The 26,899-nt window shown below is 42.9% G+C and overlaps 1 protein-coding gene across 1 annotated transcript in view; it reads right to left on the bottom strand.

Moving 5' to 3' along the window:
• The window catches only part of LOC149282087 (cAMP and cAMP-inhibited cGMP 3',5'-cyclic phosphodiesterase 10A-like), a 314,224-nt gene that overhangs the window by 78,861 nt on the left and 208,464 nt on the right, over positions 1 to 26,899 (bottom strand). The window contains exons 15-18 of the mRNA XM_089498623.1: positions 20,709 to 20,895; positions 18,834 to 18,976; positions 17,962 to 18,045; positions 4,667 to 4,817 (exon numbers count right to left, since the gene is read on the bottom strand). Of these exons, the coding sequence (XP_089354749.1) occupies positions 4,667 to 4,817; positions 17,962 to 18,045; positions 18,834 to 18,976; positions 20,709 to 20,895 (565 nt within the window). The remainder of the gene's footprint in view (positions 1 to 4,666; positions 4,818 to 17,961; positions 18,046 to 18,833; positions 18,977 to 20,708; positions 20,896 to 26,899) is intronic.

Genomic DNA, 26,899 nt, shown 5'->3' with positions numbered 1-26,899 from the left:
AACCCTTTCCCCTCCCCTACATCTGAATGGGGGATAGCTCCATTCCCTGATTAGTGTAAACTATAATCATGATAATGTGGCTATATCATCGGTGTGGATGCTCAAAATGTGAAAATAATGTATGGTGTGCATAGGTCGACTGTGTAAATTAAAACAATGTGAAAATAGTGGTAGTGAAAAAAGAAACAAACAAAAAGAAAAACAAGAGACACACCACAAATATTGACAAAGGCTGCTGGTAAAATGAATGCATGGAAAGGGTAGAAATACAAGGATTTCAAATACCCTGGGGTGTCAAACCATTTATATAGTTTGATGGGGTAAACTGAATTGGCCAACTTCAAAGATGTCCCAAAAAAACACATGGGGACACGATGACCACATGTGAAAATTACAGTTTGAAAAATGCGTACTTCCCTTTTAGGCCCCAAACAACCCAACAAACCCATGCATGGGGGTATAACTGTGCTCAGTATATGTTGCTGAACACATATTGTGGTGTTGTTTGGCTATGGCATATGTCAGGAGCTGTAAATTTATACTTAATATAGAATGTGTGTGGGGAAAAAAACACAGAAAAAATACAACTGCAAACTCTGATAAAGGCTAGTGGTAAAATGTGTGCATGTAAAGCGCTAATATACCACACCATGGGGTGTCTAGTTTTCAAACATATATGATTTTATGAGGATCTTTGAAGTTGAACTGAGAGACTTCAAGGATGTCCCAAACATGTTACAATTCCAATTGGAAAAATGCACACTTCTCAAATGTCCCTAAACATGGTCTTTTAGTTCCCAAACAACCCGACAGAACCAAGCATGGGTGGCATCACTATACTCAAGAGATGTTGCTGAACATATATTGGGGTGCTGTTTGATAGTGACATATACCAGGAGTGGTAAACCCATACTTGAAGTAAAATGTGTGTGGAAAAAAAACTACCACAAATTTTGACAAAGGCTGGTCGAATCAGTACATGGAAAGAGTTAAACTACTAGCATTTGAAATATTCTGGGGTGTCTAGTCTTCATATAGGTTTGATAGGGGTTATTACACCTTCATCTGTTTCTAGACCAGAGGAGGTAGACCTGCGTTTCCAATTATGTGCCAGGTTAGTTAACTGTACTAGTACTACCTCCATTTTGCTCATTATTTTTTGGGAACCTTTCCAACTTGCTGTCCAGTAGTGAAAGGCTTATCAACCACTGTCTCTTGTGCTGTGCTTGAAGACTTATCAGCTGTGAATGAGAAAAGCTGAGGCATGGGAGACACATCTTTACCCTCTGACAATCCTTTCATCAGCGTTTGCCTATGTTCCAATTTCCAGAGATTTGTTAGAGCATTTTGAGGCTAATGACTTCAGTTCAGATTTTGCATTAATTTATCTATAGTAAAAACTATTTAGTGGCCACTAAACACACAGTGGTAGATGTGAGACTTTTAGTGGTACCCGGTCACTTAAAACATTCTTGATACTGTATTTGCTCGAATATAAGACGACCCCCCCAAAATCTGAATATTAATTTAGGAAAAAAAGAAAAAGCCTGAATATAAGACGACCCTATAGGAAAAAAGTGTTACCAGTAAATGTTAATTCATGTAAACTATTTTTTTTAATAAAAGCTATGATTGAGAAAAATATTTTGTTTTCATTTCCTTTTATTTTCCAACCTGCCCCCCCAGTTATGCACATCTGCCCCCAGGCTTGCCACTCTGCCCCAGAAATGCCTTATATCCCTTATATGCCACTGTGCCCCATGATATGCCTTTAAACCCTCTAAATGCCACTGTGCCCCATGATATGCCTTTTAACCCTCTATATGCCACTGTGCCCCATGATATGCCTTTTGATGCCCTATGTGCCACTCTGCCTACAGAAATGCCTTATACCCCTATATGCCACTCTGGCATTTAGGGGGTTAAAAGGCATATTATGGGGCAGAGTGACATATAGGGAGGTATAAGGCATTTCAGGAGGCAGAGTGGCGTATAGAGGGTTACAGGGCATTTCTGGAGGCAGAGTGGCATTAACGGGGTTAAAAGGCATTTCATAGAGCACTCTGTCTACAGAAATGCCAAAAAAAACTTACCGGTGCTTCTGACTCCCGTTGTCCGGGCAGCAGGTACACGTCTACGCAATTCGCGTAGGCAACTTCTGCTGCAGCCGGAAGTAGGTGCGGTTAGCAGCAGGGCTTGTCTGCGTCCATTGCGCATACACCCTCCGATTGTCAGAGAGACTGTCAGGGGAACTCTGATCTCTGACAGCCGGGGAAGGTCTGTGCGACTTCTTCCGGCTGCAGTGGAAGTTGCCTACACAAATCGCGTAGGCGTCTACACGCTGACCCGACTACACACCAGGGACTCAGAAGCACCGGTAAGTTGGGGGAGGGGTGGAGACAGGAGGATCCAGGTCCCCTGCAGCGCTGTGGGGGATCTGGATCATAGTCTCATAGTCAGACCTATTTAAAGTCTGATTATAAGACGACCCCGATTATAAGACGACGCATTGGCTCTGGAAAAAACTTGTCTTATAATCAAGCAAATACGGTAATATTAATGAGGTAAGTCTATGATGGGTGGGGTGCTTAACCCAAAGGTCTGGTCAGAAGGTCAAAGTATAAAAAAGACAGAAAGGGCAGAATACCCTTTGTACATGCAATAAGGCAAGGAATCAGCACATATGCAGCAAATGCTACAAATACCTGTTCTTTTACAGTTTTTATAGGAATATACCTATAGCACAGCAGAGGATACCCAAAGTACCTTTACCTGGTAGGGTTAGAGCAAATAAATGAGACTATTGTGTGGATTAGCCTTTGTCCTGTTTGTTGGGGTAAATACAAAGTATGTATATTTGTAATTAATATGTGCTTGATTAAGTTTATGTGTGTATATATGTATGTATGATAGCTGCAAGCCACTTAGGGGGGAAGTAACAGGAAAGACAGCTGTAAGAAGATATCACACCTATACACTATGTAGAGAAGGAAGGAAATGCATCACCTGGAGATAGGCACGGGAAACATAGCAAGTCAATAACATCACACGGTGGGGTCTTGGGAACAGAGGACAGGGATCTCATTTACACATCAAGAGAGAAATCCCTTAAAAAGACATTGTAGAAACACATAGAAAAAGACTGGATTGGTGAGTCTCACCTTTGGCACATCACCCACACAGCATACACACTTAGCAGCAGATATTAGATAGATGGGATGTTTGTGAGTGGTATGAATGGTTGTCATCTGTATATCACTGTAACTCTGGTTTTGTCTTTGCTGTAACATTAATCTGGGTAGATTCTAATTAAAGCTCTCTCTCTGGTAAGAATCTTGGGTTGGCTGTTTTATTGTAATATCAGGTAGAAAACCTTAGTAGAACTAGACATATATATTATCTGGAAAAGGGGATATGGTTATATGTTAGTTCTTGGAGGAGGTAACAAGGGTATTACATTTATCATTAATACACAACGCAGAGCGGATTATTCTCCACGCATTTCAATTGGTGGTATTGGTTTGAGAGAGGAGAAGTATATACAACACTGTTGCTGGGATGAAATTGTTGACTGTGTAATGTTGCCCAAGCCACATCTCTAGAAGCGCTTAGGCAGCTGCAACACCATGGTTTTCAAGATGGTGCTGTTACCTTCACCATCTCTGAGGCTGTTGGTGTTATGCAAGTATTCTTTGTTGTGAGCTCCAGAATTGTTTCTTTTCTTAAGGTATGATCCCAACACATGAGGGGACAGTCAGGTCTTCAAAGGCAGAAAGTCATCAGGTAGCTGCACCTTGCCTGCCACCTAATCCATAATGGCATTACATTTCATGCCAAGTAACTGAAAATAGAATGGTCTTGGTGGATTTTAAAACGGGTGAAGATGTAGCAAATTATAAAAGTGTGGACATACTCATTGGCCCACCTCCTGGAAGTCCCAAGCCCTTTAACCGTTTTTAGTGGTGAGCAGGCTGCAGTGGCATCATAGTCCAGCACTAAGCATACAGTAGGACAGTTGTAGAGGTAGATACTTAGAGGCAGTAGTGTACTGCCCTTGACCCCTGAATTTTCGATTTTTCATGGCCTTAGTAATGTGTTTTGACCTGATGTGCTTTCCTATGTTGTCTGTCATTCTCGCTGCCCCTGCCACCCATTCTCTGAATTAACCCTGCATATCAAACTGGTATGTGCACCTCATGATAAGGCCCCTCCCTTATTTTCAGTTTTAGGATAAAACAATGCAAATAAAAAAGATATGAGTCCAATACCTAATTGAGATGGAAAGGATATAAAAAAGTACATTGTAGGCAATAATGTACGTATGTCGCAGGGAGAGTGTATATGTAGTATATACAAGTGATTTTGCAGGGCTTGACTAATATGTGCCTGTAAAAGTCGCACCTCTGTCGAAGAGAGTCCATAACCCTGTTCAAGGCACACCTCTTGTCTCAAAAGCACAATCTAGGTCACTCTAGTTGTAGTAGCTCACAAGGGTTAGCCTGTCATAATATATATAGTGAAATCAGGACGTTTTCGGGGGACTCTAGTTCTTAGTGTTGACTCTAAGAACCTGAGAAGCAGCGAAACCCAGAGAGTTCCCAGGTATGTATATATCACTACAGAAACAATTGTGTTAACCACATATGTAAAAAATAAAGGTGCTTACCTCCAAATCGGTGAACAGATCTTGGTTATTTTGCAATATCGCATACATACAGTGTGATACACTAATTGCATGCTTCCAGTTGTGATAAGGCACACGGCGATAGTTCCTTTTCACAGACATGGTGAAACGGCACAATTTCTCAAGTTGAAAGCTAGATAAAAAATAATGAGCAGTTTTACTTTAAACATAACAATAAAGCTGACAATTCTTATCAGGCTTCATAGTTTAGGTTGTTGACCGACATTAAATGAAGGCAATGATTACAGCAACAAGACACTAAAACTCATGCTGACATAACCCACGCCTGCCGTAACCCTAAGCTAGCAGGTGGCCACTGGGAAACAACTTTGCTGAGACCTACTGCTGCCTGTCCATTGACGATCTGTCCCCGGAATTCCTTATTAGGAGCAACAAAAATCAACCACCATAGCCTTTACATGTGGAACCCCTTCACATGTGCTAACTCCTCCGTAACGCCATTGCTTTTTTTAACAGCCATCCTAGCAGCCCTATAACCGTGCCTATCTTGTTCAAATGAATACCATCTTTGGGAACAGATCATGCATTATTTCCCTCCCAGCCAAACTTTGTAACTGATTTTGGCCAGTGATAGATAGTGGAGGTTGGGACCCTATTGTATTGTTAATCCCTTTACTGACCCTGTTGTCTCTGGGAGGCAGATTAAGTGGGTTGGTTTGTATCCCCATATCTTGTTTATGTTAATGTGTGCTTTGCTGGCCATACCCTACACTGAGTCTCGGCTAGTGACTGGGAAACCGGGGCAAGAGTGCCCCAGGCTAAGGGAGCACAAGTCAGCGGAGGTAGTTGGTCGGACTAGCCAGATCTGTGACATAACTATTTATATATTTTATAGATGAACATCTCATATCGAGTGTGAAGTAAACAGCTTTGCATACATACCCAAAACACCAAGGCACTTTATGAAAAACCCCATAAACTGATAACTGAACAAAATACCGTATTGGCTCGGATATAGGCCGCCCCCGTATATAGGCCGCACCCTAAAAGTTTGGTGCTTTTTTAAAGAAAAAGTTTTTTTCTTTAAAAAAAGCACCAAAAAAACATGCTGCCACTCTGCCCCCCCCGAGATATGCTGTCACTGTCCTCCCTCCCCGAGATATGCTACCACTGTCCGTCCGTCCCCCCCCCCGAGATATGCTGCCACTGTCCTCCTCCCTCCCCGAGATATGCTGCCACTGTCCTCCTCTGCCCCCCGAGATATGCTGCCACTGTCCTCCTCTGCCCCCCGACTTACCGGAGCTGACTCCCGGGTGTCTTGCGAGGCCGGCGGGAGACATCTACGCAATACGCGTATACAACTTCCGGTGCCGGATGTGCCGGCACCGGAAGTTGTATACGCGTATTGCGTAGATGTCCCCCGCCGGCCCCGCAAGACACCCGGGAGTCTGTTCCGGTAAGTCAGGCGGGGGGCCAGAGGTAAAACGCATCGTGCGGTTAGACAACCGCACGATGCGCTTAGACAACCTCCCGTGCCGGCACCCCCCCCGTGGGAAGTGCTGGCAGGGGAGGCTGTCTGAGCGTATCGGGGAGTAGGATGCAGGTCCCCTGCACCGCTGCGGGGGATCTGTATCCTAACCCCGCTGCCTGCCCGGCGCCCGGGACTGCATGTCCCGGGCGTCGGGCGCTAGACCCCGAATATAGGCCGCACCCCCACTTTAAAGACTTAAAGTGGGGGGGAAAAGTGCGGCCTATATCCGAGCCAATACGGTAATTGCCTCCTGCACTAACAAGGGTGCCATCTCTTCAGGTCCCGTAGCTAAAAAACCCTCCACACTCCTGTTAGAACACAATTGTGACACAACCAGAGCCTGAAATTGAATGTGACAACCCCAACCTGTCTTGGATCTCTGCACCAATAGAAACAATGGTTAAGGGAATAACAGTCTATCTTCCACCCACAAACGCCCTGCAAGGTATTTGGTTGTGGATACCCAAAGATGACCAAGACAAATGCTGCTATAAACAGTACCTCTTCAAACATACCTACAAACCATCCTCAGTTCCTTGCAAATGGATATCAAAAGTCCAAGGCCTCCTCTCTTCACGACACCTAAAACCTCTCCTGTACCCTTTTAGCACCTGAACAACCAAAAATAATTTTGACACGTCTGGTAAACCACTTAATTTACAATAGTGAAACAAACTTACTAAATTTGGGGGCAGAGACCTATTCGCTAAAGGTGTCACCCATATACCACAACCTATCTTTCCTTGGTGTTCAGAAGGGTTTACAGCTTGTACAGACAAGCTTTCCGTCTATAAACCCAATATGCCTCATTTATGCTGTCCAGGTAACAGAAGACACCTGAACAATTTTCCAGTGCCTTCTTGCCTATAATCCTCCCTAAAACAGTGAGGGCCTGCAACTCTTTCTTAGATATCCTATCCAAGTTGAAATGCTCCAAGGGGATGCACCATGGATTGCCTCCCTGACTTCTGAGGCTCCTGGCAACAAGCTTGCCCTTGAGAAGAGTTCAGACAGGCCAATATCTCGTTGTCTACTTGGCAGGACGCCCAATCTGCAGTCTCTCGCGTCTCCATCGGTGGCCCTGCCTTGCGTGCGATTGCTTCACCACTTCTCCATCTGACACTCCATCAGATAACTCACACAATAACAGGGGAAACACTTCACACCTATACAATTAACAATGCTAAGACAATCAGCCTTCTTTCTACCACAGGATGTCCAGCTGACGTTACAGTTTTGAGACACTGAGTGCTAAAACATGGGGAACAGAAGTCTCTACAAGGCCTGGGCCCATAGTCGATAGGGAGGAGGCTGGCTCTCAGGCCTCTCCAGGTGCCCCAGTGATGGAGGGTTCTGTCACAGTGACTACATTAGGCACTGACTGTGCTTGTGCACAGTGTATTTTAGTTCTTGAAATACTGTTCCTGAGTGATGTTTAAGACAATTAAGCACATATAGCTTACCAGCAAAACCTCTAGTTTGTGGGCAACATAAATTAATAAATGATTTATAAATATTTGTGCCTAAATTAGTCATTGGACTGTTTGAAATTCTATTCCTAAGTATGATTATACATATTTTTCCATGTTCACCGGCAAGTACAAATAATGAGAAGGAGTGATTCCAGTTTTTGTGGGTCAGGCAAGGCTGGCGGAGGTGACACCTAGCATACCTGCTCCAAGTAGGGTGAAGCCTTCTTGCTCGGAGTCAGAACTACCCACAGCTGCATGCAACAGTAACACCAATGGACATCCTCGCTCTATCAGTGCTAAAATCTTGTTCACGCCACCTACCAAAGTGCGGCACGATTTTAGTTACTAAAAAAGACTCACAGAGGGGTCATGTGCTGGTACCAGAGGGAAGATTGCTTGTAAGCGTCCACAATTGCCACTTTTGCTACCATTACTGCAAACGCTACCAGCACTTCCCATAGCAAAAATGGACAGGAACTGGCAGATGATAGCAGCAATAGAGGTCCAGATCACATTGTGAAAGGTTTGTGGGGGGTGTCTAAACAACCTAGCTTGCAGAGCCTTTCTATGGTAGCTGGGCTGGACTGTTGTGTGAGAGGCTAATTTTACAAGACAGGAATATAGATTGTTGTCTTAGTTATTGTGAGTTGGTAATCAGGGACATTTATCATCCGAATTATGTGCTTTATCTCATCTTCTTTCAAGCTTACAAGTTTTTTCTGTTTAGCATTCTGATGGTGTTACCAAACCATGGTGCACGGCAAACATTTTTATAGGTTCTATGCAAATCTTTGGGCTAGGCTACCCAAGGTATCTCTCACACTCTTATTTAAGCGTTCTACTCTTTAATGAGCAAAGTTAGGCCAGTTTTGGAGTTGGAAGATGGAAGGGGAAAATAAACAGAGTTTATTTTTACAGAGAGGATTTAGAGTTGGAACACCAGGTCAAGTGTATGGCCTTTTTTGTGAGTGGCAAAAGTGGCAGTTTTATGAAGCCAGGAGTGCTCACCATGCAGAAGAGGTGCTGCTGAAGTTGGAGAAGGGTGTCATTGATCCAGGGATTCAAGTCCCCCAATATAAGCCTTTTTGGGTGTTCACGATAATCTGCATCCATCCAACACGATTAGGAGACAGAAACGTCCCTCCCAGCATCAGGAACCCCCCGAGACTCAACACAGGCAAATGGGGCAGACGCTCCATGAGTATTTACAGACCCCTGTGGTGCTTGGACCGCAGCCACCGTCTCCCAACATGGCGTCCTCATCCGCTACCACATCATCATCGGAAGAGGCGCCTCGCACTCCAGCTCTGTGCGCTGACCCTCCGTCCTCGGATCATAAAAGGAGATGTTCTGGTCCCTGCCCACCACAGCGGACTTCAGTAACCTCATCTCCGTGGTCAAAGAGTCGCTCGAGGAGGTGGTGCCCCTGAGAGCAGATATTGCAGGAGTGGATGTAATTTGCTGTTTTTAAGATTTTATTTTAAAGGAGGAGGTGATGGCTAAAGCACGGGGCTCCCGCTCATTTACTTTTGAGGGCCAATTATTGGCAATGTACTGGGACCTGTCTTCTATTACCCTACAGAACAGACAGATGTTGCACCCACTCACAGCACACATCTATTTTGACCAGTATAGGGCAAATATTGCAAGGCATGCATCACATTCTTAAAATGTATTTTTTTTCAAATTTGGCATGGTAGGCTAATAACTGCAATAGTTGTCACAGATACTGATTATCCTCCCAAAATTATATGTTTGTGAACAGTAGATAAGTCAAGGTGTACAACTAGGGTCATTTTGACACTTTTCAAACAGGGATTTCATTGCCAATTGCTGCCAAATTTTGAGGTATTTTTTTTGTTTGTTTTTCTGCATATGTTGCAATGTTGCTTTAGATTTCATATTATATTTTGTATAGAATATGTGCAACTGCAGAAAAAACCACCAAATTGTGTTCACCAACATCCCTGGGTTTCAACAAGGCCTCACATGCATGGTTCATGCATTTTTTGAGGAAGCTATGAGGGCAAAACTGGAACATGTGCATTTTAGTTTTCAAATTTGGAATTTTCAGAAATTGGTTTACCGGTCCCATATCCCATTTGGGACATTTTGGAAGCCCCCCCACTGTAAATTACCCCATAAAAGTATATATTTATGAACAGCGGACAAGTCAAGGTATTCAACTAGGGTAGTTTTGACAGTTTTCAGGCAGCCATTTCTTCACTGATGTCTGCCAAAGTTCACGGAAAATTTATTTTATTGCGTTTTTAACGCATACATTTCAATGTTGCATTGAATTTCTTGCACACCATATGTGCAACAGTGGAAGAAAACACCACATTTTGTTCACCAACATACCCTGATTCCAACAAGGCCTCACATGCATGGTTCATGCATTTTCTGAGGAAGCTATGAGGCCAAAACTGGAACATGCGCAATTTTTTAGAAATTGGATTGCTGGGCCCATTTCCCACTTGGGACATTTTGGAAGCCCCCCAATTTAGCTTACCTCATAAAAGTATATGTTTATGAACGGAAGACAAGTCAAGGTGCTCAACTAGGGTAATTATGACAGTTTTCAGGCTTGTTAGTGACGAGTTTAGGCCACTGACATTGACCAGGAAGGCCGATCAATAATCAGTGACTTAAAATGTCACCGACAAGTGATCAGGTAATAATTATGTATTTTTTTAATTAATATTTTTTTTCCACAATTACCCTAGATGACCCTCTCTCTTTCTAAGGGTCATCCAGGGGCTACCATAATTGGCCAGGAGTGATCTGATCATCATCAGGCAACTTACTAAACTCACAGCATTTGACCTGGAAGAGCCCTGGACTTTCAGGTCAGTGCTGTTATTTTTTTTTGATAATTTTTTTTAAACTCTTTCAATGCTGATGCTCCATTGGAGCACAGCATTGACTGATATTTAGTCCCCACAAGCTTGTGGGGACAAATGTTAACCCCTGCAATGCCGCAATTGTGTCATTGAATGCATTGGAGTTAACGCTGCACTGTTGCTCTCATGGAGCGATCAGGCAGCAGGGGAGGGTTGGGGCTGGTCTCCACACTCATGTGGACACCGAAGAACCCTCTCCCCATGAAGCTGTCTCTGGCAGCTGGGACGCAATTGCTGGTCTATAGACCAGCGATTGCAGGGAGTCTCTTTGATCACTCCTGAAGGCTTCCATGCCTACAGGAGTGATCAAAGGGCTTGTGGGGACTCAGTTTTGCTGTTGCTGGTCTGCCTGCAGACCAGCAGCAGGGCCCTGTACAAAACGGGTATTAACCCCTAAAATGCCGCGGCATTGAAGGGGTTAACTCTACACTGTCGCTCTCAGGGAGCCATCAGGCCGTAGGGGGGTGTTGTGTCACACAACCCAATTTCCTGAAGCTGCCTGCGGCAGCTGAAAATGCGATTGCAGGTTTTCCTGCATACCCCTTTCTTATTTTGGCAGTTAGGGACGACTCAGATGACGACCCTTTGTTAAGGGAACCATTCATGATTAGATGTTCACATTTGCCTGGATTGGCATGGAACAAGCCACTACTTAATTCCCCGTGTCATTGCGCATGTGGCTCCGCTCGGGAGTACTCTGGTCCTCTTCCTGCCCCAACCCTTTTGTTCGTGCCTACTTAGGGGTGTGGCGTCATAGGAGGGTCGGAGGAACTCTGTCGTCCTTCCCCTCAGAAAGGTGTGTTTCTGAGATGACTGGGCATGCCTTCAGAGACTTTGCTGTCAAAGTTATGGGGGGGGGGGCTCCTCTCTCCTTTGACCAGATTGTCTCTATACCCACGCAGTCATGGGGGTGTTGGAGGAAGCCCTCTGGGAATCTCTCTCTGATCAGCAGTGGGAGAAAATCTGCATTTTAGCGCACAAGTGTTCTATTGCTTCGAAAGCTCAGGAGAATGCTTACAAGGTGCTAACCATGTGGTATAGGACACCTGTGACCATTAGTAGGATCTTTCCGTGGAGTGATCCGAACTGCTGGAGATGCACCGAAGAGCGTGGCTCCTACCTGCATAGCCTTTTTGGTTGGGAGTTTTCCGTTGTGCAGATGGGGCGACGGGACTGAAGTTGGCCTACTCCTTCACTTCCATAGGTCCCTGATGTCCATGAAACGCTCTATCGCCAGGCATCTTTTCAATGCCGTGTGGTGTTTGATCCCTATGTACTGGAAATGTGTCGAGGCCCCCGCCCTCCGCCGTTGGGTGTCCAGGGTGGAGGAGGTAAGGGCTATGGAGGAGCTGGTTCACCTGACTTCCGACAGGATGGAGGCTTACACGGGGGTGTGGGCATGTTGGATTGCTTTCCAATCCACTGAAGTAATGAAAGTTATTTTAAAGTGAAGGTGCATTGGCTCATGGGGGATCATTTGCTTTCATATCTCTTATTTGTCCTCTCTTTGCCCGTCCTCTTTTTGCATCTGCCGTTCCCTACTCGAAACCACGGTAATTGTGTCTCTCTCAGTGAAAGATGGTCCACAGGTAAAGGGTTATTTGTGGGAAGATATCTAATTTTTCACCCTCATGCCATCCCCTGGTGGTTTCCGAAGCATTTTAAGCTAGGTATATTGGTTTAAATTGATTATTGCAGTCTGTGGAGGTAAACTAATTGCAGAGTTTTTGATGAGTAGCAGAGCATGGCACTGATGGGGTTGCGCTCAGGGAGACAGGAACGTATTAGGTCACGTCATGTCACGTGACCTCGCAGTGAAACCGAGGCTGCTTGCACAGTGTTAGAGCAGCCAGACAGAGAGCTGCAGAAGAGGTTAGAGGTAAGAAAAGGCGGGTGAGCAGATGTTTGTGTGCGTATATTGCGACAGAAAGGCAGGTACAGTAGTGGATGGCCGGATATATATGCCCTACATTGGCAAGTGTTTTGTTGGGAGGTGGGGACCTTAAGTTATATATATATATATATATATATATATATATTGTGGTAAAGTGTATGGGAGAGTGGTTGATGGGATATATATCTCATCTGGTTTCCTCAGCCAGGCACGGTAGCAAACCCAGGAGCCCTCATGTGAGGCTTCCTAAGCTCATTACTGGGGAGGAAGCCTTAAAAGAGAGGGCTGTTAGGTTTGAAGGGGGGAGGAGAAACTGAGTGAAGGAGCAGCTACAGCCAGCGCTGCAGCCCACCAGGTATGAAGCTTTATCTATGGAAAACCTGTTACTTTGCTTTGTGCCAGACCTTAGGCTTGTAGAGAGGTATCCGGATGTTTAGGTAGAGCCGGACAGGCTTAGAGTTTGTTTTGTTTACAAGGTGCTCTGTGCCTACAGCATCTAAATAAACACGCTTTACTTCTGAAACCTGTGTGAATACAGTCATTGCCGGCCCATGCGTGAGCTGTTCCCTACAAAATATATATATATATATATATATATATATATATAGTATCTCACAAAAGTGAGTACGCCCCTCACATTTTTTGTCAATATTTTATTATCTTTTCGTGTGACAAAACTGAAGAAATGACACTCTGCTACAATGTAAAAGTAGTGAGTGTACAGCTGTTCTCTTAAACATAACAACACACAACCATTAATGTCTAAACCTTGGCAACAAAAGTGAGTACACCCCTAAGTGGAAATGTCCAAATTGGGCCCAAAGTTTCAATATTTTGTGTGGCCACTGTTATTTTCTAGCACTGCCTTAACCCTCTTGGGCATGGAGTTCACCAGAGCTTCACAGGTTGCCACTGGAGTTGCCACTGTGACGTAATCACAGAGCTGTTCCCCCACCTTCCGTTTGAGGATGCCCCACAGATGCTCAACAGGGTTTAGGTCTGGAGACATGGCCAGTCCATCACCTTTACCCTCAGCTTCTTTAGCAAGGCAGTGGTCGTCTTGTAGGTGTGTTTGAGGTCGTTATCATTTTGGAATACTGCCCTGTGGCCCAGTCTCCGAGGGGAGGGGATCATGCTCTGCTTCAGTATGTCACAGTACATGTTGGCATTAATGGTTTCCTGCATGAACCATGAATGCCAACATGTACTCATGCATGCCCAGACCATGACACTCCCACCACCATGCTTGACTGTAGGCAAGAGAGACTTGTCTTTTTACTCCTCACCGAGTTGCAGCCACACACGCTTGACACCATCTGAACCAAATAAGTTTATCTTGGTCTCATCGGATCACAGGACATGGTTCCAGTAATCCACGTCCATAGTCTGCTTGTCTTCAGCAAACTGTTTGCAGGCTTTCTTGTGTATCATCTTTAGAAGAGTCTTCCTTCTGGGACCATGCAGACCAATTTGATGCAGTGTGTGGCTTATGGTCTGAGCACTGACAGGCTGACCCCCGACCTCTTCAACCTCTCCAGCAATGCTGGCAGCACTCATACGTCTATTTCCCAAAGACAACCTCTGGATATGACGCTGAGCACGTACACTCAACTTCTTTGATCAACCATGGCGAGGCCTGTTCTGAGTGGAACCTGTCCTGTGAAACCGCTGTATGGTCTTGCCCACCGTGCTGCAGCTCAGTTTCAGAGTCTTGGCAGTTTTCTAATAGCCTAGGCCATCTTTATGTAGAGCAACAATTATTTTTTTAAGATCCTCAGAGTTCTTTGCCATGAGGTGCCATGTTGAACTTCCAGTGACCAGTATGAGAGAGTGTGAGAGCGAAAACACCAATTTAACATGCTTGCCTCCCCATGACACCGGGGAGGGTAAATGGTTAATTGGGCCCAATTTAGACACTTCCAGTTAGGGGTGTACTCACTTTTGTTGCCAATGTTTAGACATTAATGGCTGTGTGTTGAGTTATTTTGAGGGGACAGCAAATTTACACTGTTATACAGGCTGTGTACTACTTTACCTTGTAGCAGTGTCATTTCTTCAGTGATATAATAAAATATTTACAGAAATCTGAGGGGTGTACTCACGTTTTTGAGATACTGTAGGGCCTTTCAGAACAGGTGTATATATACTGAGATCACGGGACACTTAGATTGCACTTAGGTGGACGTTATTTATCTAACCCTGTGACTTCTAAAGGTAACAGGTGGCACATGTTGCTTGGTGAAATTGGGGGGCCCAAGGGCAATTTTCACACCAGGGTACTGTAGTTTCTAGTTATGCCCCTGATTTGCATAGTACCTTGATTGTCATTCTGCTTCTGTTAGAGACTTTAGTTGGACAGTGCTTCAGAATATGAACACTTATTATTATTTTTATTATTTTTAATAAATGAGCAGCACACATCAGCTCACATTTTGGAAGCTCTTAGGAAGATTTTGATGCGGTGAATTGGACTACAGGCAGACACAGCGGTAGAAATGAGACTAGTGGTGAGTGGCAGGGCAGCAAATATGGTAAAAGCAGTTAAAGATGGGGACTTTGTGAGTTTGCATTACACCACACACATACTAGATTTGTTGGTAAGGAAAGCTATTCCAAATGAGAGGCAGAGTAGGTTGCTATAAAAGACCAAAAAGGCCCCCTCCTTCCTGAAGCAGAGAAAAAGGAGGCAGGGATTGCGCGCGCCAGATAGTTACAGTGTGGTCGTCGGCATGGTTCCTGACAATACTCAAAGATGAAGAAATTGTGCATAAAAAGGTATTTTATTGCTAGAATCATAACCTCAATTATGACTAAGGTATAATTACTAAATCTGTAAGGATGTAGCCTCCAGACCTTAATTATGTGGTATCCAAGAATAAAGTGGCATAACATCATGGGAGAGATAGTATTGTTTTCTGAAAATTAAATGCACGAATCTGTTGAAGTACTTGCTTGATATCACAAATGTACACCTTCTGTGCGACAACTACAGGTTGTAAGTGAACATCCACAAGCTCTGAAAAAACGATTTCAGAAGCGATTGGCCTCCGAGGGAGTCCACCATAAACTTGTGGTGCTTTGCCAAAATGTGAATACGATATACAGTATGCCCAGATCAAGAATAGTACAAAGCTGTTTTGGAACACTTTATTGGGATTAAATTTAAGTCTCCTATAGTTGTCAATGTCAGAGAGGTGCCATAAGGCCTCCTTAACTTAATATGACCAGTTCATCAAAACTTTGTCCCCCTTTTCTGCTTTTTTGATATTATATTAGGTGTTATCAGCCAATACCGCCTGAATCTCTCACCTAGTAGGATTACCATAAGGTTTAATTCCCTTCAAACTATGTGTTGTGGTTGGGTCAGTGGAGAGTCGCGCAGAGATTACAAAAAGAAAAGCCACAAACTTTCCTGGGGTTCGAAGCAGGCAGTGGTTTTTAATGAAGCAAATAGCAGTATGACAGGAGGTCCTGCACCCCGACTCGGTACACCCGCCAAACGTTGCTTCCTTCCAGAGACTTTGGTGATTAACCCTCTCAGTGCTAGACAGAACTAGCGCTAGAGAGGTGAAGTGGGAGTTTGTCTAAATGGAGCCGTGTTGCTGCTGTAGCTGACAGAAATCTATAAGTGATTATAGCCCACCCCAAGCATCAGACAGAACCAATTGTGAAAACACACAGACATATATACAAACTCTATCAGATAAGGAGATAACCCCATCACCACAAACAATACCATGCCCAGACAGCCTGGCACCACAATCAGGCCAACAGGCACAGCAATGCCCATATGACCCTAAATGTGTTGTAGGCCCTCTACCACCTTCTCCTATTATCTAAATAGAACAAAGCTTTAGGTCTCAGCAAAAGTAAGAACAGTTTTGTTTTTTTCCTGTAAACCCTCCAAAGTAGAAAGCAAACATAAATCTTTAAATTCCAGACAAGGTATTGCAACTTTATCAGCGATCTAAACATTAGCAGCTTCTGTGATATGAGAATCTACAAACCTTCCTGCCTGGACTGTGCTGAGGCTCCCTGCTGTCACCCACCGCGGCGCACCACTGAATGTGGTGGTGGGAGCATGAGGCCTCTGTCTCGTTCCCGATACTGGCACTTGATGCTGAGCACCAGAATATTGGGTCATATCCCGTCGCTCAGCAGTGAAGCCATGTTGCACTGCAGTGAGACAGAGACCTCGCGCTCCCACCACAAGAAATCAACAATAAGAAAAGGGGTGGGTAGATAATGATACAGGGGAGAGATAGACTGTGAGAAAGAGTGGAGAGGTGGACAGTGAGAAAGGGGGAGAGGTAATAAGAACATGGAAATAATACTGTATTTGCTCGATTATAAGACGACCCCCCAAATCTGAATATTAATTTATGAAAAAAGAAAAAGCCTGAATATATGAATTTACCAGTAAATGTTAATTCATGTAAACTATGTGAACTATTTTTTTTTTAATAAAAGCTATGATTGAGAAAAATATTTTGTTTTTATTTCCTTTTTTTCCAACCTGCCCCCAGTTATGCACATCTGCCCCCAGGTTTGCAAACCTGCCCCAGAAATGCTTTATACCCCCTATATGCCGCTGTGCCCCATGATATGCCTTTTAACCCTCTAAATGCCACTGTGCCCCATGATATGCCTTTTAATCCTCTATATGCCACTGTGCCTCATGATATGCCTTTTGACCCCCTATGCGCCACTCTGCCTCCAGAAATGCCTTATACCCCTATATGCCACTCTGGCCCTTAGGTAGGGCACATGGCAGGGAGCCCTCCAGAAGGGGACACATAGTCAGGCAATCCAGGTCAATACCAGGAGATGACAGGAACAAGAGCCAAATCAGAAGCCGAGAGCAAGGTCAGGACAAGCCAGGTCAAAACGGGTAGAATTCAACAGAGAACTGCTAGGAACAGCACGGGGCCAGGAAGGAGAAAAACAGCAAAGCTGAATAAACCACAATGCAAAGGCCCAGACTGAATGGCAGAGCAGGTATATAAGGGCAGGGCTACACGGTAACATGGCTCAGCAAATAGTAATTGGTGCTCTAGAGAGAGAAGGGTGGCCACTAGTGGCTACAGATAGGCATGCAGTAAGTATAGTTATCACATAGTCCAGACTCGCAGAGTGGAACCCTGACAAAGATATGATATTAATAACTTGTGTAATGAACTTATTATCACATATGTGGAATATTTCTTATTATATCATTGGCTAACAAATTTCACACCGGTTAACAATAGCAGTTATCATATAATGAATAGAGTAAGAAAGTGATACAAAAGGAATAAGGAAAATTACAAAGGGTTTCAAGTGTGGCAGATTTGTTTGGGTACATTATAACCAGAAAGAGTGAAATGTTAAAAAAATAACAAACATGGCTCCAATGTAAAAAAAAGGCTGGTGTTTAGGGTGTAAATGGTCATGAATGGGTTTAAGGTTTACACTTAATTATGCTAAAAACCTTGTGGGTCACAGTTTCGCTTAATGTATTAATGCAAGAAACTTACCAGTTTTTACCACAAGACTGATGAATCATATAAACATAAATCGCTGGCCATAGGTCCTCAAAGGGCTGTATGTCAAAATAGTATCTAAAAGACAACAGAAAATAATATCACAAATATAACATTCATCTTTGTAGCTGTAAAGATTTATAGAGCACTATAAAATATATATTTATCTTAATACTGCAATAAATATTTAACCAGAGGTTATCTTCTGCTACTGCCTTTTTATTAAGGCATGGCTGCAACTGTCATTAAAATGTTTCTTTCACTAGTGGTCTATTGTGTTTCATGGTGTTAAGACAGATATATCCAATATACGCTTAGTGATAGATCACTAAGTGGCCATAAGGTTTTATGTATAATTATGCTTTCTGATACAAATTAATGAGATATTTTCTGCTGTTTCTATAGACATTTTTTTAAGGGCTGAGTTTGAGATAATGGAAAAGTTGGGCATCGAGGGAGGGAAGAGGGATGGGGGGATTTTGAACAAAGAGAGGGAAGGTCCCTTGGAAAGAGGGACACTTGGTTGGTATGTATCATGAATTATTGCAAACCTCATTTAGTTATGTACTGATAATACATTTCACACTGCAATGGCTTTTATATATAATAATAATAATAATGAATAGAAACAGAAGGGGCTTCCTTGGTCACTTGTGCCTACAATATAATGATACACAAGGTATAAATACTTGAGTCAGATAATGATGGATAAGGGATATAGTAAAAATGGCAAAAAGATCTGGTCACTAAAGGAAGGAAAACCCCTGGGCATGCTGAGGTTAAGCATATAAGTAAGGTTAAGCATTTAAGTAATGGTAATGAACAAAACATCAGGCAAATATAACATATCTAATATAAAGACTCACACTTCAATCTCTTTACAAAGATGTGTTGGAAGGGTACAGTTTATTAGGTTCTGCCACTCTTCTGAGGTGCAGATGCTGTGATATGACAATTTCTCCATTGTAACACGGTAAATGCACTCCGAATGACGTATTCTGTGGTACATCTAAAGGGAGAAAAAGGGAGACATCAAATCATGTGACAGGCTGATGGGTTAAATCGTGTTTTGTTTTGTTATGAAATCAAGGATTCCACTTACACAAAATTCATTTTTTTTACTTATTCATTGGCAGGAGTTACTTTTGTCCTAGCCGGGCAGAGCAAAAAAAATCCCAGTAAAGTCCTATCCTTTCCCTCCACTTTCATGTGTAATAGCAAAGACATACCAGAAATAATCCTGAAAGAAACCAAATTTATTCGGTGTGATATATTTGCGGGCAACTGTGGTGAGTACTACCCACTGGGCAGTTAGGAGGCGGTTATGGGCCTAGGCCTATGTAACTGCAACTGTTGATGCCACCACTTGCCCAGAGACAAAAAAGTATTTTCTTGCTCCGAGTTCCACAATGAGTCTGAGAAACACCTTTGTTGTGAAAATATGGATAACTTGGGGCTACTGATCACCCACCCTTACCTGTTGAGAGTATCCACTGCAAGTTTGACTTGTCTTGAGACAACTAGAAAGGAAATGATGTGATCCCTAGATGTCTGAGATGGGATACTATAATAACGAAGGCCTTCGTAAAGATCCTGGAGGCAGAAGACACTCCAAAAGGCAGAGCTTGAAAACAGAAATTAATTATTTCATTGGGGCTTGAGATTGCTACCTGGAATAAGTGTTGATAATTTGGATGCAAAGGAAAATGTATGCATGCACCCATGAAGTATATTGAATTTTGTCAGACTGTCAGGCTGTGATAATTCCCTTTATTACAGGTAACCCATACAGTGACAGAGAGCTAAAAATACTGCTCTAGAACTTCAATACCTATTTCTCCTGAATTCCTGGACCATAGAAAGTAGGGCTTGTCTCCTTGACATTTGTGCTGACAATCTTGACCCCAGGAATCTGGGATGGGGTCTGGAAAGGAATCCTATAACCCTGGGCAATGATGTTTAAACCCAGCAGTCAAAACTTATACTTTGCCAACTTTGTAAAAAAAAGTTGTTAAATGACCCAATACTTTGAGAAACTTTGCATCAAAGTTTATGGGGAGGATGGTTTGTCTCCTCACCTTCTTTGTGCAGATCAGCACTAAACCTAAAATGTATTTGCTTGGAAAGCAAAAACTACACCAGAAGTTCTTCCCAGTAATGGCTCTAGCTCAGTACCAAAGCTTTCGTTGTTTGCAAATGGCATATAGTCTACTCTTAGACACATTGTCTGCCATACAGTCCACGTAGCAAGAATAGACAATGCTGCAGCTTGAGCTGTCATCTTCCAATTTTCCATAGTTATTAAATAAATAATCTACTGCTAAGAATAAGGCAGATACATTTTTAGAAATACTCCTCCACTTGCTGAAGCCAGAATTTAACAGAATGCTCCACTGAGACAGTCATTACAAGGCTTCAAATGGCTAAAGAAGTCTCAAAGGAACTACATAAGGCTCCTTTTGCCTTCCAATCCATGGGAGTGCCACTGCAACATTACGCTCCATGTCTGCATCATAAAAGAAGGGGTTAAATATTCGCTTCTTTATATGAAGTTTATTTGATACATATATATGTGTGAGCTCTGCTGTACATTCATGTATGTAGTGTAGCAAATATTGTTTGAGCAGAACATCACCTTTAATGTGTTTTGAAATAAACACCATATTAGGAATATGGTTACTGTACAATATGTAAAATATGTCACAAGTTTAAAATATATACATTTTGAAATGCTTACTTACATTTGCACAGTGTAAGGCCAAAGCACAGAAAACAGCAAACATTTTGAAGTTATTCTCGTCAGTTTTTGAAAAGGCACTTCCACTTAGTTTATTAATCATTTGTATAACGCCTATGATGCTCCCTCGGATTACAATAGGCATGCACAAAATGTTCCTCGTTGTATAACCAGTATAAAGGTCTACTTCCCTGCAAAGAAGTAAAACATCAGATACTATGTAAATTTCTCATAACAACAAAACAAACAAAAATCTACATGGTGTTAATTTGTTCCGTGTTTTATTACAAGTATGTAATATAATTTGGCTGGGGAAATCATTGGACATCTGGGCCCACATAAACCTTGTCTGGAGCAAATGGTGGTTAAAACAATAGTTTCTCTAGTAATGTATATAGTAATGTATAGATTCAACTCCTTAATATCCCCAAATATTGATTATAGGGCCAAATTTAAGACCCATCTCCCAACACAAAATTCTGAATAATGAACACTAACGACTCAAAGTCATATTATGTTTAATGTGTGTAATGCATTATCACCATGCACTGTTTTCTCTCAAAACCACAGCATGTTTAACCAGATCAAACTTGAACATGAAAACATTACAACAATGCAAACCATAGCACAGCCAATTATTGCAAAACAGAGCGGATAAGTAACATTAGAGCTTGACCCTGTACGAGCAACCGAAACACAGTTGCACCTTTCTCTGTTTACATTGTTGATGTGATTTGCTATTTGATTAGACATTGCCACAGTTGTTACAAGGATGTTTTGGGAAAAGTCATAATGATATTGATATTGACACACTGTTGAAGCTAATGAAACATGCACATATAAGGTATGGGATCAAGCTATGTATAATTCATATATAATTGTGCTAATGATTTTTTTATTTATTTTTCAACAATGTTGTCAGGTTAGATCTTGTGGATTGTATTATATATTGTTTTATTTCCTATTAAGCTACTAAAGGACTATGCCAAGAAGAGTAACAAAAACTGAAACTGCAGCCCCAGACACAGAATAGTTGGATGTATAGTCCACAATTGCCACAAATAAATGGAGAGTGGGAGACATCAAGGAGATGGCCAAATGGGGAGCAGCCCGAGGCCCAAGTGGCACAGCAATGGCTAGGGATACATCCATATTATGGCCTATATGTACAACCATTATGTTTGTGATGAAAGTGGTAGTGGTTGTGCATATGGGCCATAGTATGCACTCTCCATAGATCTCCAAAAATAGAGGAGTCATTATCCAGCCCAGCACCATCAGCCTCAGCCTGTTAAACACCATCACCTAGGTCAAGACGAAGGGTTACGTAGAACCTCCACTAGATTCAGAGAGATCAGACAAGCCTCATAGACTTTCATTTCCAATATGAATGCATTGACCACTGCAATCAGTCAGCAAGTAGACATAACGTCCAATGACAGGCCAGGCATGTCATACAAAACGGCCAGGTAATGACCAATGACGTGCCTGGCACATCATGGCATTAAAGAAGCTTAGAAAAAGTGATCTGCGATCACTTTCTTTGTGTAAATGGTGTTGCTGCAATGGCTCGATGTCGATCGCCTCCTAAACTTTAATGGTGTAGCAGAAATGCCTCAATAGCGTATGCATTCAGCAATACCAAACACTTATCCCAAGACGTGTTGTGACCACTCCGGAGAGCGATTTTGCCACTCGCAAGATGGTGGCGCGTTCTTTAAAAAAATAACCAAGTTGGAAAGGTTTCCAAGGTGGTCTCTCCAGACCCTCTTGAGAACTCTGGCTCCCCTTGCAGGTTGAATACAGGTACTGCATTCAACCATGCAAGTCAATGGAGCTCAGCTTTCTAATCACAATGGGATTAGTAAAATATTTGAAAAAAGATGGAAGAAGGAAAAATGGAAGAAAATATATATTTTTTTAAAAAACTGTAAAAAAAAAAATTAAAAAAATTATAAAATCAATAAGATAAAAATATTTATTAAAAAGTTTATTATGAGCAGGTGCTAAAATTAGCATACCCAAGGGGTGTCTACTTAAAAAAATGAATTGTTTAGCCCCCAAACATCAGGCAAGCCCATGCATGTGTGTGCAGAGATGTTGCTGAACACATATTGGGGTGTTGTGTGACAGTGACCTATACCAGGAGCTGTACAGTGGGGCAAAAAAGTATTTAGTCAGCCACCAATTGTGCAAGTTCTCCCACTTAAAAAGATGAGAGAGGCCTGTAATTTTCGCCATAGGTACACTTCAACTATGAGAGACAGAACGAGACAACAAAGTCCATAAATCACCTTGTCTGATTTTTAAAGAATTTATTTGCAAACTATGGTGGAAAATAAGTATTTGGTCAATAACAAAAGTTCATATCAATACTTTGTTATATACCCTTTGTTGGCAATGACAGAGGTCAAACGCTTTCTGTAAGTCTTCACACACTGTTGCTGGTATTTTGGACGATTCCTCCATGCAGATCTCCTCTAGAGCAGTGATGTTTTGGGGCTGTCTCTGGGCAACACGGACTTTCAACTCCCTCCAAAGGTTTTCTATGGGGTTGAGGTCTGGAGACTGGCTAGGCCACTCCAGGACCTTGAAATGCTTCTTACGAAGACACTCCTTCGTTGCCCGGGCGGTGTGTTTGGGATCATTGTCATGCTGAAAGACCCAGTCACGTTTCACCTTCAATGCCCTTGCTGATGGAAGGTTTTCACTCAAAATCTCACGATACATGGCCCCATTCATTCTTTCCTTTACACGGATCAGTCGTCCTGGTCCCTTTGCAGAAAAACAGCCCCAAAGCATGATGTTTCCATCCCCATGCTTCACCGTAGGTATGGTGTTCTTTGGATGCAACTCAGCATTCTTTCTCCTCCAAACACGACGAGTTGAGTTTCTACCAAAAAGTTCTACCTTGGTTTCATCTGACCATATGACATTCGCCCAATCCTCTTCTGGATCATCGAAATGCTCTCTAGCAAACTTCAGACGGGCCCGGACATGTACTGGCTTAAGCAGGGGGACACGTCTGGAACTGCATGATTTGAGTCCCTGGCGGCGTAGTGTGTTACTGATGGTAGCCTTTGTTACTTTGGTCCCAGCTCTCTGCAGGTCATTCACTAGGTCCCCCCGTGTGGTTCTGGGATTTTTGATCACCGTTCTTGTGATCATTTTGACACCACGGGGTGAGATCTTGCGTGGAGCCCCAGATCGAGGGAGATTATCAGTGATTTCTTCACACCAAGCTGCTTGCCTATTGCAGATTCAGTCTTCCCAGCCTGGTGCAGATCTACAATTTTGTTTCTGGTGTCCTTCGACAGCTCTTTGGTCTTGGCCATAGTGGGGTTTGGAGTGTGACTGTTAAAGAAGATGTTACAGGTCTGTGAGAGCCAGATATATTGCTTGTTTGTAGGTGACCAAATACTTATTTTACCGAGGAATTTACCAATGAATTCATTAGAAATCCTACAATGTGATTTCCTGTATTCTTTCCCCCCATTCTGTTTCTCATAATTCAAGTGTACCTATGGTGAAAATTGACGGCCTCTCTCATCTTTTTAAGTGGGAGAACTTGCACAATTGGTGGCTGACTAAATACTTTTTTCCCCCACTGTATATCCATACCTGAAGTGCACTTTTTGTGATAAAAAACACAAAATAAATCACTACCACAAAGTTTGACAAAGGGCGGAAGTAGAATGACTACATGAAAAGGGTTAAACTACCAGTATTTGAAATACCTCGAGGTGTCTAGTGTTCAAAAATATATGGTTTGATGGGGTAAATTGCATTGGCCGTCTTTAAAGATACTTGAAATAGCACATGGCGCAGAATGACCAGATTTGGGAAAATAATCGTTTTGAAATAGCAAAACGCTACTTGTACTTATTGTCCAATAACTTGCAGAAAAAAAAGGAAACAAAAAAATATTGGATATTTCTAAATTCAGGACTAATAGTAGAATCTATTTACAGTAGCAGATTTTTTCATTAGCGTTTTTGGATGAGTAAACATTTTTCAAATAAAAGTGAGAAAAAGTTTTTTTTCATTTTTTCATCATATTTTAGTTTAACTTTTCTTTATAGGAAATTAAATGATATGATCAAAACTGAACCTAGATATGGTATATGTCACCATACAATTTAAATGCCGCTATGTGACTGGTTGGAACATACATATGAAAATATTACATCCCCCATTATTAAAAATAAACATATATGAAACAAGAGGAAAACATGTTAAAACAATATACATATAACATATACATAAAACATTGCAGAATAAGTCCATCTAACTGGGGCGCTTAAATTAGACAATTCTTCAGCAAAGATCTATAGCAGGTAACGATAGCTGTCCATTTACACCTTTTACAGTTATAGATCTTGGATGTCCCTGCCATTCATATCTGGTTCTGCAAGGAGGAGGAGCGGTGGGTGGAGAGGGTGGATGGTTTATTGCTGTAATCAGGTATAGTGCGTTATGTGTTGTGGTACCTGGGCTGATGTTCTCTGTTACTGAGACTGCATTCTCTTTGGTGTTGTGTGTCTTTTGTGTCCAATAGGTTATGCCTGTTGTAATGGTATTCTAACCCATTACTTGTGCGTACATACTGTAGTAGTATCAGTTGGTATGGGCTGTTTAGTTTGCCACTGATCACGTGATAATGGTCTAGCTGACCACTTGAAGATGTTCCTCTGAAGGTTCTAACTGTATATCCTTCCGGCTTCCTTCTAATGGACAATTTTGGGTAGAAGTTGTTGGTTGGTAGTTGGAAGCATGGATCTAAGTTGGCGACTCATAAGCAGCTCTGCTGACAAATTGAATTTATCGATGGGGCTTTCGCGATATGCCAGGATACAGAGCTATGGATCTTTCTTGTCCGCACTAGCTTTTTGTAACAATCCGACAAGGGACGGGTCCCGTATGCAGAGTGGTAAGCTATCCGGACAAGTAGTTGTAGGAGGAATAGTGGGACAGCAGCGGAACAGTACAAATAGCAAAAACAGGTCACAGTCCAAGGTCAAGGCAGGCAGCAAACAGGCAAAGTTCAAAAAGCAATCCGAAGTCAATCCAGGCGGCGATCAAAGAGTAGTCAGGAACAAAGCAGGAGTCAGAAAACCAGAATATCAGATATATAGCACACTGAGACAGTGATAACGAATGTACCACACAAGGGCTCAGATTAGAGTGAGCAGTGGGCTTAAATTTGGTGCCAAACAGCTGCAGGCAATAATCAGCCAATCAGATAAAAAGCGGGAGGACCCGCCCCCTAGCGTGACGTACGCAGTTGCTGGGTAAGGATTCCTGGCCGCCATGACAGCGTGCACGTGTGTGCACTTCCATAGCACCGAGGACGGCAGCAGAGGAGCTCCCTGGACAGACCCGCCGGCGAAAGGTAACAGAACCCCCTCCGCAAGGGCCGGACTCCGGACGGGCACAACCAGGACGGGAAGGTAAGCGGCGATGGTAACCTTTCACCAGATGTGGGGCATGAAGATCCTTGGCCGACACCCAGGAACGTTCTTCGGGTCCATAACCCTTCCAATGGACCAAATACTGTAAAGAGCCCCTGTGGAAACGGGAGTCCAGTATAGAACGCACCTCATACTCTTCGTGACCATCAACCTGGACCTTATCCGGAACAGGATCCAGAGTGGTGTACCGGTTACAGTGAAGGGGTTTCAGGAGGGACACATGAAATACCCGGGGTATCCTAAGAGTTGGAGGCAGTTGCAACTCGTAAGCCACTGGGTTGATGCGTCTGAGGATCTTGTAAGGGCCGATGTATCTAGGGGCAAGTTTGGGTGTCGGAACACGTAATTTTATGTTCTTCGTGGATAACCACACACGATCTCCAGGGAGATAGGAGGGTGTTCCCCCTCTTCTTTTGTCTGCGTATTTCTTTTGTTTCTCGGTAGCCAATTTTAGCGATTCCCGAACTGTATTCCAGATTCTTCTTAATTCTGCCAGTCTGTCATCCAGAGTAGGAATGTTACTGACTTGAAAGGAGTCGGGCAGGAAACGTGGATGTACACCGGAACAACAGAAGAACGGAGAGGTTTTAGTGGATTCATGTGTAGCATTGTTGAAGGCAAATTCTGCCCAGGGAAGAAGATTGGACCAATTGTCCTGATGGTCTGAAACGAAAAGGCGAAGGTACTGTTCCAGTGATTGGTTGGTCCTCTCTGCTGCCCCATT

This window comes from Sceloporus occidentalis, unplaced genomic scaffold (genome assembly GCF_023333645.1).
Source record: "Sceloporus occidentalis isolate IW3139 unplaced genomic scaffold, rSceOcc1.0.p SCAF_123, whole genome shotgun sequence".
Lineage (NCBI taxonomy): Eukaryota > Metazoa > Chordata > Lepidosauria > Squamata > Phrynosomatidae > Sceloporus > Sceloporus occidentalis.
The sequence above is the reverse complement of the archived record's forward strand: the minus strand, read 5'-3'. Positions and strand labels throughout refer to the sequence as shown.